This window comes from Artemia franciscana, chromosome 13, assembly GCF_032884065.1.
Source record: "Artemia franciscana chromosome 13, ASM3288406v1, whole genome shotgun sequence".
NCBI classification, from domain to species: domain Eukaryota; kingdom Metazoa; phylum Arthropoda; class Branchiopoda; order Anostraca; family Artemiidae; genus Artemia; species Artemia franciscana.
The window spans coordinates 30,384,837-30,401,161 of record NC_088875.1 but is presented as its reverse complement, the minus strand read 5'-3'; the positions used below and the strand labels follow the sequence as shown (position 1 = coordinate 30,401,161).

General features: G+C 35.7%; 1 protein-coding gene across 2 annotated transcripts in view; it reads right to left on the bottom strand.

Annotated features, from left to right (window-relative positions):
- The window catches only part of LOC136034786 (acylamino-acid-releasing enzyme-like), a 63,657-nt gene extending 47,602 nt beyond the window's left edge, over positions 1-16,055 (bottom strand). For both annotated transcript variants that reach the window (XM_065716196.1, XM_065716197.1), the window contains exons 1-4: positions 15,962-16,055; positions 9,822-10,067; positions 6,095-6,261; positions 1,181-1,317 (exon numbers count right to left, since the gene is read on the bottom strand). In XM_065716196.1, coding sequence (XP_065572268.1) covers positions 1,181-1,317; positions 6,095-6,261; positions 9,822-10,067; positions 15,962-15,993 — 582 coding nt within the window. In that variant the 5' untranslated portion in view covers positions 15,994-16,055. The remainder of the gene's footprint in view (positions 1-1,180; positions 1,318-6,094; positions 6,262-9,821; positions 10,068-15,961) is intronic.
- Between the last annotated feature and the right edge of the window lie 270 nt (positions 16,056-16,325).

Below are 16,325 nucleotides of genomic sequence, written 5' to 3'. Positions count from 1 at the left end.
GTCTGGCATCGTGAGCTACTAAAGAACGACGTAGGGCGTCCGCAAAAGTCTGTCAACAGTGATCAAGACATTTCTTTTTGATCATTCAATGCGAGTTGTTCTTCACGGGTTTACTTCACGCGAACATCCTGCCTAATAAAGACAGGTTTAACCCAAGGTAGTATCTTGGGTAGGTGTCTGTCCAAGGTAGGTGGTAGCAAAGACCTTCTACCAACTTACACGATCATCCCACTTTATAAGTCTTGTATCAAACCAATCACCGAGCATGAATACCCACCGTATACTGGTGCTCCGAAAACGTTGTTGGTACCATTCCAAAAGATACCAAATTACGTTAATAGGGCAGGTTCAATCGTTCCCTACGACTCTCTCTCCAGTCTCTCAGTAGAAAGCTGGATACATCTTTGATGGCTGTTTTCTACTAGTAAATAAATTCACCTTCTTCTTTAGGGATTTTTCGTACTAGCCACCCCCTGTCAAACCAACAAATTAGAAACAAAGGCACCAAACTCGGACAAACTGTCTTATGGTTGAGACACCGAGAATTGTTTACTGGATCTAAAGACTACAACTATAGAATATCAGATGTGAGTTCCTCTCGTGTATCTTTTTTTCATAGCGTTCGCGTCTTCTCATTCTTTTATGCATGCATCACTTGCCAAATATATTATAAAATTATGTAATAAAAATTATTATAAAAATTAGCAAAAACACTCGGGCATTTATTATTATTGATAAATAGAAATTTTTTTTCAACGTTAATTGTCTTATTAAAATTTTAAGCCGTTTTATATTACGTATCTTTAGAGACGGTGACTGAAATGAACTACGTTAACTAAGCGTTTACAAAATTTATATATTATTTTCCTCCTAGCCATGAAAAACAACTAAACTCTTACTATTCAAAACTAATACGCAAATTTTTAGTTTGAAGGTTTGACAAATTCTTCTTCAACCAATTTTTAATCAACTTTATGTTAATAGAGCTGAGCTATATCACACACAGGATAATATTTCCGAGAAGGAAGCTAAATTCCAGTGTCTGGGAGAAGTTGGGTCGGAAAACGCAGAAAAAGCAATTAATTTGACAAATATAGAATATTATCGATGAAAACAGAATAATATTTGGGTTTTTCAGGAAGAAAATCCCAAAGGGAGCAGAAAAACAAAATTAGCTTACAGTTCTAGCATCTGAAGTGCAGCCATTTTCTGTCTCTCTGCCAAAATCTGTGAAATGAACTATCTTCTCTGGCTTTTTTTCAGCTGTATAAACAAGTTTAGTCTCATCAGGACTAAAATGGAATCCACTGAACATTCCTTAAATAAGAAATTTCTTTGAATATATATATATATATATATATATATATATATATATATATATATATATATATATATATTAAATAAAAAAAAACAAGTTTTTTCAACTGAAAGTAAGGAGCGACATTAAAACTTAAAACGAACAGAAATTAGTTCGTATATGAAAGAAGTTGCTTCTTCATCAACGCCCCGCTCTTTACGCTAAAGTTTGACTCTTTTTCTCAACTCTTCTTTTTAAAACAGTAAAAAACCTTAGCGTAAAGAGCGGGGCGTTGGTGAGGAAGCAGCCCCTTTCATATACGAACTAATTTCTGCTCGTTTTAAGTTTTAATGTCGCTCCTTGCTTTCAGTTGAAAAAAATTGTTATTTTTATTTAATTTCTGAACGTTTTTGAATCAATGCATGTTTTGATTTTGGCTCTCCGCAGAGGAATAATTAAAACGAAATTTGTATATTTATTTTTTTGTTTTTTGGCTATATGGCTTTCTCATAATTTGGATCGAATGATTTTGAGAAAAAAAGAGCGGCGGAGGAAGCCTAGTTGCCCTCCAATTTTTTGGTTAATTAAAAAGGCAACTAGAACTTTTAATTTTTTACGAATCTTTTTATTAGTAAAAGATATACGTAACTTGTAAATTAGCTTACGTAAAGAATTTTTTATTCTCATGCTTTATTACACATATGAGAGGGTTCGCCCCCTCGTCAGTACCTCTCTCTTTACACTAAATCTTAAATTTTGTCCCAATTCATTAAGAATGACCCCTGAATCACAAAAGCCGTAGAATAAATAGTTGACATTATTAAAAATACTTTAGCGTAAAGAGCGAGGTATTAGGAATAGGTGAGCCCTCATATGGGTAATAATTTTTGTTCGTTTTAAGTTTTAATGCTGCTCCTTACTTCCAGCTGAAAAAACTTTTTCATATTAATTTTTTCATTGTTTTTTTTTAAATAATACTAGTAAATCCTGCGCTCCCTTCATCAAAATTTTCTTCCCCCATGACAAATTCCTCGATGGAAAGTTCCCCCAGCATATCCCCCTCTTCTCAACCCCTCCCCCAAACAAAAAATCCTTCTGAAAACGCCTGTTTACTTCCCAATAACCATTACTATATGTAAGCACTGGTCAAACTTTGTAACTTGTAGCCCCTCCCATGGGGACTGTGGAGGAGTAAGTCGTCTCCAAAAACATAGTTATAAGGTTTTTCGACTACGCTGAATAAAATGTCTATCTCAGAATTTTGATCCGTTGACTTTGGGAAAATAATTAGCGTGGGAGGGGGCCTAGGTGCCCTTCAATTTTTTCGGTCACTTAAAAAGGGCACTAGAACTTTTCATTTCCGTTAGAATGAGCCCTCTCGCAACATTCTAGGACAACTGGGTAGATACGATCACCCCTGGGAAAAAAAAAGAAAAAAAAACAAATAAACACGCATCCGTGATCTGCCTTCTGGCAAAAAATGCAAAATTCCACATTTTTGTAGATAGGAGCTCGAAACTTCTACAGTAGGGTTCTCTGATACGCTGAATCAGTTCTTTGCCACGAACTGTTTGATATATATATATATATATATATATATATATATATATATATATATATATATATATATATATATATATATATATATATATATATATATATACAACACACTGGTCCTCGCGAACGCTCCATTGCCTGCAAAGGAGGGAGAATATACACACAAAATTTAAAGGCTAACTCATAAATAGTAAATAAAATATTAAAACAAAACAGAGACTGAGGGAGAGAGAGAGAGGAGAGACAGAGGAGAAAGAGAGAGGAGAGAGAGGGGGAGAGAGAGAGCAGAGAGAGAGAGGAGAGAGAGGAGAGAGAAAGAGGAGAGAGAGAGAAAGAGGAGAGAGAGAGAGCGAAAGAGGAGAGAGAGAGAAAGAGGAGAGAGAGAGAAAGAGGAGAGAGAGAGAGAAAGAGGAGAGAGAGAGAGAAAGAGGAGAGAGAAAGAGGAGAGAGAGAGAGGAGAGATAGAGGAGAGAGAGAGGAGAGAAAGAGAGGAGAGAGAGAGAGAGAGAGAGAGGGGAGAGAGAGAGAGAGGGGAGAGAGAGAGAGAGAGAGAGAGAGAGAAAGATCAAATTGTCATTCTTAGATTAACAATCGAGAAAAGTCTGAGTCTTTAAACACCTTTAGTAGTTTTACAGATTGTGATGAAGCATTTGATTCAGCAGATAGAAGAGCTTTATCAAAAGTCTTATCCTTGTATGGTATACCAGACAACTACATTAAAGTGATAAGTGCTATGTACGAAAATATCATTGCTGCGGTTAAGATAGAAAATAAGGTTAGTAGCTGGTTTCTTATTTAATCAGAAGTTTATCAGGCTTACGCTCTATCTCCATTTATATGAATCATTTTGATGGACTTCGTCTTAAGGTACACAGCAAAGGCAATGGGAGAACACGGGATCAAATGGGGAAGTAAAACACTCCTCAAATCCAATTATGCTGATGATTTAAGCTTCCTAGATGAAGGTGTTATCAAAATGAATGAACTCTTAGAGGTTCTGCGAGTTCAGGGCAAGAGAATAGTTTTGAAAACTAATTTAAAGAAGACTTTTTTGCTAAGGCTAGAAACAAGGAAAGATGAAAAGTTGATGTTAGGAAACGAGAAAATCGATCAGTCGGACAAGTTCACTTATCTAGGTAGTATTATTATTCACAGTTCAAACAAGTTTGAAAGGATATGAAGAGAAGTCTGCAGACCAAGATTAGAATATTAGAAGCTACAGAGATGACAGTGGTGATCAAGTTTGGTTCCGAAGCATGGGCACTAAAAAAAAAAAAAAACGTGGAATATTTTCTAGATGTTTTCGAGAGAAATCGCCTACAGATTGTTTTGGGTACCAAATTGACTGACCCTATCTCAAACATTAGGCGGTGCGAAAAGTGTGGCTCAATTCCACTTTCTAGGTCTATAACGGGAGAAAGGTAGAGATGGCTAGGGCACATTCTGCTGATGAAGGACGACAGATTGCCAAAGATTGTTATTTTCGGACAAACGTATAGGGTCAAACAAAAAGCAAGTCGTCCTCGGCTGGAGTGGAAGGATGTCATAAAGAAAGATTTAAGGGAAACAAGAACTTCCTCGGAGAGAATAAAGAGGGAAGCGTTGAGTAGACTAGGAAGGAGGAGGAGCATGCGCAGCTGTATTGGCCTCCGGTGGCTTGGTGCTGCAGTGACCTGTTAGTAGTAGTAGCACTAAGAAAAAACTAGACCGGCAACCAATGGCAAAAAGTCATATCAGGAACTGATTTTTCTTTTTCAAATTTTTTAAAGGTGCCTAACTAGAAACAGTTTAGTTGCAGAACGATTTGTTTCCTTGATAAGATTTATAGCTTTATTGTAAGTGTTAAAGAAAAGAAGGAGACGTAGAAATCCATATAACTGGGCAATAAGAAACATGCGACTTAATCAAATTTCAAATCATCTGGTTAGAACTGAAAATCCTCTATGTTTTTGTCGTCTTTGTCATCCTACATTTTCCCGTGCCCATAATCGTTGTTCAGTTTCTTTCGTTCTCTTATTCTTTTGTTGACGATACCACCCTTGTTACTTCCGGGAGAACGGAAACTAAGGTTCGTACGAAGCTAATGGACATCTTCGAGGGAATTTTACTTTGGTTTCAAGTAAATTTTCTTGCACTAATTGTTTCTAAATCTAGTGCTTTTTTCTCGTGTATCTCAGGTTTGTCCTCAACTATCTGAAGTACATCTGTCTAAAAGCTCTATTACTATATGTCTGTTCCTATTACTGGCTCATGTCCGTTTCCTAAGCATCCTTCTTGAAAAAAGAAATGTCTTTTAATCACCATGTTGATTTGATTAAAATGTAGAGAACCTTGGTATTTTAATACAGATACTTCTGTGGTGCTCAATTACAGTAGTATTAATTGTATATATAGACATTGGTTTTATTTTTTTATTTATTCGTTTCAAATTTATTTTAATTTTAAGTTTTATAGATTATATAAGATTTTATCTTTGTTCTTTATCTACTTGTAGCGTTGATGATGCTTTGTTTTATATAGGCGAAATATCCGCGTAGTTTTAATTTGTATTTCCTTCGACTGGCCATAGTCCCGTTTTTTCTTCACCTTGAGATTTTTTCTTCTCTCTTTGTCCTTATACAAAGTAAAGAAGAGACTACAAATAAAAAAAATATATATCCTATTATCAAAACTTATCAAAAGTAGTAGTAGTATTATTGTAACCTAAACTTAATTCTTTTGAGCATTTTATGGGTAAATTTTAACCTTAACAAGCTATCTCGACACCGAAAATTCGTATTATTATTTCTGGTACCAAAATTTATCCAACTAAAAATACTAACATTTATGCTTTTACAGTTTGTAATATGTGGTTCTGATATTATCTAAGGTATTCAGAGAAACACTTATATATTCCGCAAACTCATTCTGAGAATTCGTTCCGTAATTTGGAAATGTTATTAGGACTTGACATACTAAACGTGGTTGCGCAAAGACGAGCGAGAGGCGAAAGATAAATTTTCACCGATACGTGTCTCAGACAAATCCCGCTTCCCATGAAATTGCTGGGAAACATTAAAAGGCAGAGACGTTGAATATGTAAGATTTACGAATATACTTTTTTCTGCTTATTTTTTAGTACCTGACACTTTTGCCACCAGAAAGTTTTCGAGACCCTCCCTGATGGTTTCTACTGTGTGAGAAGCAAGAAAGATAAATAGGTGGACTTATCTGAAACACAAATATTGCATAAATACATACCATCCGTTCTAATTCTACCATGAACTTTTTCGTCTGACATATTCCAGCTAAATTTGACTTTCTCTTTGTCCCAGACTTCAAGCCATTGGTCATTTTCTTGATTCTTTCCAGGCCTTTCCACAACAGATGCATATAAATCACAACTTTCAGAGTACGCAGAAGCAACTCTAAAAGGAACAAAACAAATGGTTTACTCACCGTTATTTTCGGCATTTCAACAAAGAAAATGACATTTTCCAAAAGAAAATGTGACCATTTTCAGTAGAACATAGCTTTCAGACTTTGCAAATTCCCAACCACACCATTGCAATGTCATTGGTTGGTACCAGGCCGTAAATGCCATTTATGCGCCTGTCATAAACTCTGTTACTTTTGCAGTCCAAATGAGATCACTAGTGCAAAGGCTAACTGCTGCCTCTGTTACCAGTCTCTCTAGGTACACAGCTGTCAGAAAATTTTCTTGACTTTGTCAAACCTCGATATTGTCTCACAGCTAAAAAACAAACCCTCTGTGAAATATACTCAATTTTGACATACCATGATATTGAGTTGTTGTCTTTTCTTACTGCTGAAACGAGTGCCCACTATATTTTATTAAATATCAGTTACTTTCGTTTCTTTTATTGTTTTGTGCAGCCTTTGTCTTCATCTTTTATTGTGAATCAAATCTATTTAAGAGTTTTTTTCCCAATTTTTAGTTTCGTTTTATTTTCATTTTTTCTCATTTTTCATTCTTTCGCGCCAAGTTCATTCTTCTATTAAAAGTTTTACCCCTTTTTTTACATTTTCCTTTGATTTTACTTATAACGAAAAAAAAGTGTGGTCAAAGATATACGTCTTACTGTCAATCTTTTGACAATAGCACCTCCTGATCCTATTTTTAAATCTACATCACATGCTGCTAGTGAAATTCCTGATGGTATTGTGATATGTAATGTCAATTCTCTAAATAAAAACGTGGCAAATCTTGTATTTTTCCAGAATGATTCGCATTTCGCCTTTTTCCACTTGCTTGCTGCAGCAGCAGCCTAATTAGTGACAAAATATCATAGCTAGAAATTAAAATTTTGCAAGCAGGAATCAGACAAATAGCAAAAAAGCTCTAGTGTTAGAATAAGACTGCAAACTAAATTGGAAACTTGTTAAACCCTTCTTGCAGTCTCAAAACAGTTGCTGGGATTTAGAATTTTGAAATATTTTTTTCAAAGTTTTTTGTCCTCTGTCAAAACTTAGTGTCTTCTTTTTAAAATTTTCAAGAAAATCTTGAATAGTTCTTTTTAATATTCAAAATGAGACAAACAGACGATAATACACAAATTTGTTGAAAGATGTTGTGATCCCTTTTCTTCCTGTTTTTGCCACCTCACTTGCAACTGAAAGTATATAATAAGTCTTGTAGTTCTAAGTATTATTATTATTTATTGAAAACGAGTCTTCAAACAGTTCGTGGTAACGAACTGTAATAAGGAGCGACCCGGCTCAATAGCAACCAAAACTCAAAAAAATGGGGTTTTGATAACAATAGCTACATCAAAAGAATCGCATTTTAATGCTGAATTTAAATATATAAGTTTAATCAAGTTTAGTTTTACCCATCAAAAGTTACGAGCCTGAGAAAATTTGCCTTATTTTAGAAAATAGGGGAAAACAGCCCCTAAAAGTCATAATATCTTAACGAAAATCACACCATCAGATTCAGCATATCAGAGAACCCTGTTGTAGAAGTTTCAAGCTCCTATCTACAAAAATGTGGAATTTCGTATTTTTTGTCAGAAGACAAATCACGGGTGCGTGTTTATTTGTTTGTTTTTTTCCAGGGGTCATCGTATCGACCAAGTGGTCCTAGAATGTCGCAAGAGGGCTCATTCTAACGGAAATGAAAAGTTCTAGTGCCATTTTTAAGTGACCAAAAAATTGGAGGGCGCCTAGGCCCCCTCCTACGCTCATTTTTTCTCTAAAGTCAACGGATCAAAATTTTGAGATAGCCATTCTGTTCTGCATAGTCAAAAACCATAATAACTATGTCTTTGGGAATGACTTACTCCCCCACAGTCCCTGGGGGAGGGGCTGCAAGTTACAAACTTCGGCCACTGTTTACAAATAATAATGGTTATTGGGAAGTGTACAGCGTTTTCAGGGGATTTTTTTTTTGGTTTTGGGGGGTGGGGTTGAGGGGAGGGAGCTATGTGGGAGGATCTTTCCTTGGAGAAATATGTCATGGGAAAACAGAAATTCAATGAAAAGGGCACAGGATTTTCTAAAATTACAATAAAAAAGAACAATGAAAAAAAAAACATGGAAAATGTTTTTCAATTGAAAGTAAGGAGTAGCATTGAAACTTAAAACGAACAGAAATTACTTCGTATATGAAATGGGTTGTCCCCTCTGCAATCCCTCGCTCTTTACGCTAAAGTTTGACTCTTTGCCACAATCCTGCTTTTTAAAACAATTAAAAATTTTAGCGTAAAGAGCGAGGGATTGCGGAGGGGACAACCCATTTCATATATGGAGTAATTTCTGTTCGTTTTAAGTTTTAATGTCGCTCCTTACTTTCAGTTAAAAAACTAGTTTTTTTTTATGTAATCATACAAAAAGAAAATGACAGAGTACTACAAAGAGAAGGAAACAAAAAATGAAAATAGCAAAATATCACTATACAACTATGAAAACGTAACTAGAGTTGAAGAAATCGGCTCCAAGCATGTCTCGAACTCTTTTGGTTGTGTTTCTTTATGAGTTTGGCAACGGCTAATGTAGGATCTGCTACGTGAAGATTACTGAGGAGCTTTGAATTGCGTGTCCAAATTGGATATATCAGTAGGTACTTTGTGAAACGTAAGAAATTGGAGCGGATTTTCAATTTATCAGTATTTTTAAGAACTTTCCAGATTGGTGCAATGTAAGGGATGTGGGGGAGAGAAAGTGTTGTACAGCATTGCGAGATAACAGCGATCGAAACGAAGCTTAACAGAAACTATGGAAGCATATGAAGCTGATATGCAGCGTTTGATGCCTTTTGTTAGGAGATGACGAGTGTGAGAAATGGTATTTCCAATGGGAATACCAAGGTAAACGATTTAGTCAGAAGGGCAGATCTTTGAATTCCCAAGTACAATTCCATGAGCAAGTAGGCCTTTTCAGTTAAAAAACACTACGTTGGACTTTTCAGCGTTAAATTCAAGACCATATTTTAAGTATTCTGCTAGCAGTTTTTGGAAAGCTTCAGAGATTTTGTCCAAAGTTCGGCTAATGTTAAAGAAATTTTGGCAGCATAAGTGACTTAGGAGATACTGAGGCCAGAGAGAATGCAAGATATGTCACACTGGCCCTGACCTTCGAGGACATAGTCATTGAAATAACAAGGTGAGGCAATTGCACCTTGCCTGGCTACTCTCTTAACTGGTACACTTCTATCCAGTGACCTTATCATTTGTCTTGTTTAGGAGGAATCTCAAAACGGACGCGCAGCTTAATGGGTCTGTAGTAGACTTTGGTTATGGGAAACCTATAGAATCTGTTTTAACTCCTGCAGATAGGTATATCAGAAACTATACTAGACAGGACATTCTGGCCGCGTCATTAGACGTGGTGTTTTTCCCTAATCTTCCCAAGATTAGGGAAGGACTATTCACAATTTTTAATGAAATTCCTGCATAGATACTACGCTCTTTGCAGAAGACAGCCATCATTAACAAGAAATGTAGCTTATAATATAAAAATGACTTACTCTTGTTTAGTAGCTGAGCCTTGATCCAAAAAACTGGTCAGTAGCTTGAGGTCTTCATTCTCAGTTATCACACTAAACAAACTGAATTTCTTAAATGAAACATACTCTTTTAGCATTACATTTCTTTGAGAGCATGTTAGTGACAAGAGAAATGGTCCTGATTCATTTTTTTCCCTCAGGATCCTTCCATTCTTAATAGATGGGACCTTGGATATCAACGAATATGTCTTAACGAGTTTCTCCATACTAAAAGAGAAAATACTATTAGTGAACTAAATTCTCTTAAAAAAAATCTAGCTTCTTAACTGTTTATGAACTTAACAGTAAATATACATTTAGACGAAACCAATCTTTGCTAGAATCTTTGCAGAAGCCATTACACACCCTGGGGGATGGTGAATCATGTACATCTCTTCTCCTTCTTTTTTTTCTCAAAATAATCATTCAAAAGTACATTTAAAGAGATATTCAATTTTTACAGTACAATTATTTAAGATATGATTTTGCAAATATTACATTTTGATATAATGTTTTAATTAATAAACTTAAGTTCAATATGAGTTTCTATTTTTCAATTACCAAATTTAAAAAGGATATTAAAGCATAAAGAATAATTTTTACATTAAGAACCTGAAATAGAGTTTGAAGGTATGAAAACTGTCTCCGTCAAACCTCTCTCAGTTGCAACTGCAACTTCACCTGGATATTTTTAGAACTGGGAAAAAGAAGTACATATTTAGTTGTAAATTTAAACCTCTTGCGCCAATACTCTATCCAAATAAGACTCTACGCAAGACAAGTGAAAGTTTAGCAGCAACATCTTACAATCCTGAGACAGATACAAGAAATCAATCTTTACAAAAAAAAAAAAAAAAAAAACTGTAAGCCAAATACAATTCAAAACTGCAACTTCACCAGGATATTTTTAGAACTGGGAAAGAGAAGTCCATATTTAGTTGTAAGTTTAAGCCTCTTGCACCAATACTCTATCCTAATAAGACTCTAAGCAAGACTAGTGAAAGTTTAGTGGCACCATCTTACAATCCTGAGACTGATATAAGAAATCAGTCTTTCTAAAAAAAAAAAAAAAAACGAAAAAAAAAAAAAATCACTGTAGCCAAATATAGAGAAAACTTGACATGGAGTAATACAACAATCACATCATTCAAAAGCCAAATGCTCTCGCATGGTCTAATTAATCCCCTTTTTGACCCCCGAGGTTCATTAGAGCAGAACAAACACACAACTACATCACAATTTATCAGCAACATCTTAATCAAAAAGGTAGCCCATGAACCAGGACAACACCCAAAGTTATAAAAACTTGCTCATTTTTGATAGGATTATTTCCAAATAAACCTAGTCTTGATAAGTATTTTGAACTGACGATTTTAATGTTTATTTTCCAAGGGTATTTTTAATTCTTTGTAAGACATGAAATTTAACAAAAAAATAAAAAAAATTAAGCATTCTCTCCCTTCTTAACACAAATGAGAAAATTATGCAAACTATGTTCTGTGTCTAAAAACAAATTAATTAACTGGAAGTAGTCCTGCATGATTGACGGACCCTGAGCACCTATGACTCTAAAATTATAATAACAAGCAATGGTGAAGCTGAGTCAATAGTAACAGAATATTGGACAAGGCTTTATAGAACAGAAATTACAAGATCTAGTGACCTTTTCAGGAGCTGGAATGGTAACATGGTAACAAAATAATACATATATTAAAGGCAAACTTACAACTCTTAGCTAGACACAACACATTAGTAGCAGAAACCAAAAGAATCAAAACAGAAAGAAAATAATAATAACTAAATCATAAACACATGACATTAAAATATACAACTCTTAACTACATGCAATGCAGCAGTAGCTGGTACCAAGGATGGTTAGCTGTCTTTGCATTATGTTTTTATTCATTGAAAAACAGTTTCTTTGGGGCCAGCTACTCCAAGCCTCTGAACTATCCTAAAATTTTGTAACCATTGAGGAAATTGAAGCAGATATTTAGCAAGCCTGAAGAAAAAGGAGTAAACTTTTCTGTTATCACATTTAGTAAAATATTTCCCAAAAATGACAACATATAGAATGTGGGGAAGGGTAAATGAATTAAAAAGAGGTGCAAAAATATGCCAATTGAAGCACAATTTCACAGAAACTACAGATGAATAAGCATGGGCAATTCTGCAAAAGGCTTGAGTCATCAGATGTTGTCAAGTGCAAGAGAGAGAGAGAGTTGGACTGATTGGAAGGCCAAGATATGTGATATTTTCTACTGGCTGAACTACAGAGGAACTAGGAGCTATTGATGGAACAGGGCTACTTTTACACCAGTTGAAAACTAAGAGCCTGTATTTCCCTGTGTCAAATTCAAGACCAAACATTCAACTGAAGCTCCAAGGGACTTCTTTCTGTCCAGTTCTAAGCCAGCTGAAGCACTTGGTGTAGATACAAAATTTCTTTCAAACTACTTTTTATAATTTGTCTTACACTCTATAAGTTCTCTTCTATGCTTGAAAGCAGCAGTATACAGCATGTCAAGGTCTGTAAAAATTACTAATCTTTAGAATTTGTTTACTTCAAGTTAGGGCAAACAATCATTTTATAAATGAATCTTGTTTAATATTTTAAAGAAAATATTTGAACTAAGCTATCAGAACTCACGAGAATTAACATCTGGACAGACAGTTCTATTTGCCTGGTTCTGCTACATTAAATTACCTTAAATCACAACTTCTAGCAACAAGGTGGAAGAACCTGTAACTATGACTCAGAGTTCATGTCATAGTTTATGAGTGGATCATCACTATTTACATATATACAGGACAGTTTGGATTTATTATTGGGTGTCACTAGATGTATTGCTGACTGGGCATTTTTGAGTACTAAAAGGGGTGGGTGTCATCTAATAAACCCTGCTAGATGATACTGATTTGTCCCACTACATCTTCCATGACTTGCTGCTCTAATTACAGTCAACACCAATCTTGAAGCTTTCAACTGATTGATACAGTAGATTTGCTGGGTGAATTCCACAGTGGAATGACATAATTGTTGAAGAAGTTGAACTCCTCATGCTTTTTGCTAAATTTTTATGCAGTTTTATGGGGGTTTCTTTTTGTTCCCATGTATTCACTGTGATTCAAAATGGGCTTAATGGTGTAACTGGTCATCATCTTAAATGCAAGGATGACATCTCATCTCTACAGTACATTAGGGTAGGCAATTAAAGCTTTTCTAGTTGTTGCTTCCAGGAGATTTGTTGTTTGGCAAAAAGGAGCTTTGTTGCTACATCCTGGACCTTCCCAAGTATCATCATGTCACACTTAAAGTGCTTAGTGGCAACAAAAATGCCAAACTCAAGATGGGGACAAGCAAGGGCTGCATAAAGCTCCTGGATAACTTTCAGTTGGAAGCTTGTCACTGAACACTTGATCAAACCAAGAGCTTTGTTTGCCTTAGCTGCTTGGTTCTGACAGTGACTATGAAATTTAAGCTTATTGTCAATGATTACCCCAAGATCACACTCTTCCTTGTCATTTTGAATGGGCATGCCAGCACCTGTAAGAGTCAACCATGTGATAGCTATAGCAGGGGTTGTTTGGACCAAAATGCAGGACTTTGCATTGATTGAACTTGAGCATCCAGGTTATAGCCCACAGACAGAGCTTGTTGACATCTTCTTATAGAGAAGAGCAATATTCTGTTGAGGCTGCTGGACCAAAGAGTTTGGAATCATCTGCATAAAGTTCCAAGCCATTCTTGCCCACCCCAGGATTGTCATTTGAATAAAAGTTAAACAGTGTTGGGCCTAGTTTGGTCCCTTGGGGGATGTAACTCTTAACATGAATTGGTATTGAGTAGATGAGGTCACCTCTTTCATCATATACATGAACAATCTGGATTTTATCAGATAGGAGGCTATGGATTCATAAGGCAGCATCATTGTCTATCTGATACACTGACACCTTGATTGTCAGGTAGTGGTGAGACATTTTATCAAAGGCCTTAGCTTGATCTAGTAGGAACACATTGACTGGAAAACCCTGCTCAAGCAGATCAGTTAAAGATTCATAAGGTAGTATTATATTTGTTTTGATAGATATCACCTTTCCTGAAGCCATGTTGTCCACCAGAAAGAATGCCATTCTTGGTCATATGCACTATAATTGTGTCCCAGACTATCCTTTTGATAAGTTTGGCCACAGTCAAGGTCAGGCTAATGGGGCAATAATTCTCAGACTGGGTTCTAGATCCTTTCTTTAATATTGGAGGAATTATGGCTGTCCACCAATCTGCAGGTAGGCTACTAGTCAGAAGGGACAGCTTGAATAGTGAACAGAGTGGCTTGGCTACTATATCTGCAAGTTCTTTAAAAAGCCTAGGATGTATACTGTCTAGGCCTTTGGCTTTGTCAGGGTATAATTTATTCAGCCTTTTTTTAAATCTTGTCCATAATGTCACAATTTTTTGCACTGGGAGCAGGGTACTGTGGCTGATCAGGGGGGTCCACAAGAAGTTGGATGCACATGTGTTGTTCAGAAAATATGCAATGTCCTCCAAATCTTCCAGCTTTTTCCTTCAGGATTGAGCAGGAATGAAATAGTTTCTCTACTCTTATCTTTAACAGATATGCATCTTCAGAATCTCTTTGGGTTGCCTTTGATGTTCAATACCAAGTTATCTTCATAGTCAGCAATGAAGTGCCTAGTCAGTTGCCTTGGTTTATTCCTTGCTCATGCAAAATGATCCCAGTGGTGTGTGCATTTGCATTTCAAATACTTTGAAAAATCCTTCTTCTTACTGTTCACAACCATTTTAACAGGCTGGTTAAGGTATGGCAGTGTTTTTGGTGTCTTCAGGAATGAACTGTAAGTGCATGTCCTCTCAGCTTGGAGCATAGTTCTTAAAGTAGCTCAATGTCTCCCTTGACAATCACTTGGTCCCATTCTACTATCTGTTATATCTCCCTGATTTTGCAGTAGTTAGTGTAAGTTTGTTTATTACAATTTTTGTTTGTTGACTAAGCAGCAAGTTATGGCAGATATGGTCACTGGCACCAATGAGAGGGAGGTATTCAGTGCTCACTAACAATTCTTGGTTTTTAGTGATTGTTAGATAACCCAAGCCCTCAACCTACTTGACATCCAGTAGATTCAGATCTCCAAGAAGAATTAAGTCCTGATTATCATGATTGGATGCTTGTTCAGCCAACTGGATTAGAGCTTGGTAAGATGCAAGGGCATCTAGGGCTTCTATATATGCAACCTATCAGTAATGGTTTACCCTCATTAATAATACTGACAACTTAAAATTCCAAGAGTTGGAGAAAAAGGGAACATATTCTAAACCAAATTGTAGGCTTTTTCAGTATTATCAAAACCTATACACCTTGTACACACATAGTTATAATAAGTAGGCCTAAAATAATGCAGTTTACTGTTTAATATATGCCTACAACATAATAGGCCTATATTAAGGCGAGTTGTACAATTGAGGATACTGAAATTATATTGTAAAAATTGCCCTCTAGTAGCCTACTTAATGCTGTATTTAAAAGCAATATGAACTGAACATTACCAATGCCTTAACAAAGAGAAAAACAGGAAAAAAGCAACATCATTCAAAGGACAAATTCTTGTCCTTTTTTAAGCACTGACAATGTCCTGTTTGTACTATATTTATTGATGTTGGGTACACATTTTGCTTAATTGTCAGATTATTGGGTGTTGCTTTCTTCAAGAAGTTTAACTAGCCTATTTTTATCTGGTCTAGTGGACTTTTAAAATACATTTCTTTGTTACTTTTTATTATAATTTGTACTTCTATTTATTTTTAAAAACAAACTTTATTGGAAGTTTGGACACTTTACATTGTCATTAGGCCTGCTAGCCAACTCTGTGTTGGCAGTTGCTGGGTCTAATTTGTTTCTTATGCATGATTCTGTTTTATTGTTTCAGTAATTGACTACATGGACTCCTGTAGGGACAGATAATGTAAATAAATTTCTGCCTAGATTACTCTAGTGTATACATATAGTGGAGTTGGAGTCTAACTGTGTTGGCTACAATTAGACTAGTCTACATACGCTGTTACAAAGTAGGCCTACAAAGAACTGTTTTCTAAGCTTGTTTACTTCTCAATAACCCTAATTCCAGACTTTTTCATGGAGAGAAATCGTTAAATAGGATTTCTTCTTCTTATTCAGCAGACGGGCTTTTCAGTTGATACTATTTAGCCCTTTTCCTTTTGGCTCACTCTGTGAGATCGACAGAGCTATGGAGCTGGTTTGTCTTGTATGATTTGTATCTGCTCAGATTTCTTGAAGTATATCTTTTGATACCAGCAGTTGAATTATAAGAGAGTATATATTGATCTCTGTGCTCTGCGGGAGATTATGGTCAGCAAGACTCTTGGCTGTTAGTGGAATTTTGTGGTGTTTGAAGCATTCTACCATTTTACGTCGCAGGGTATACTGTGCAGACGTCAGCATATTACAT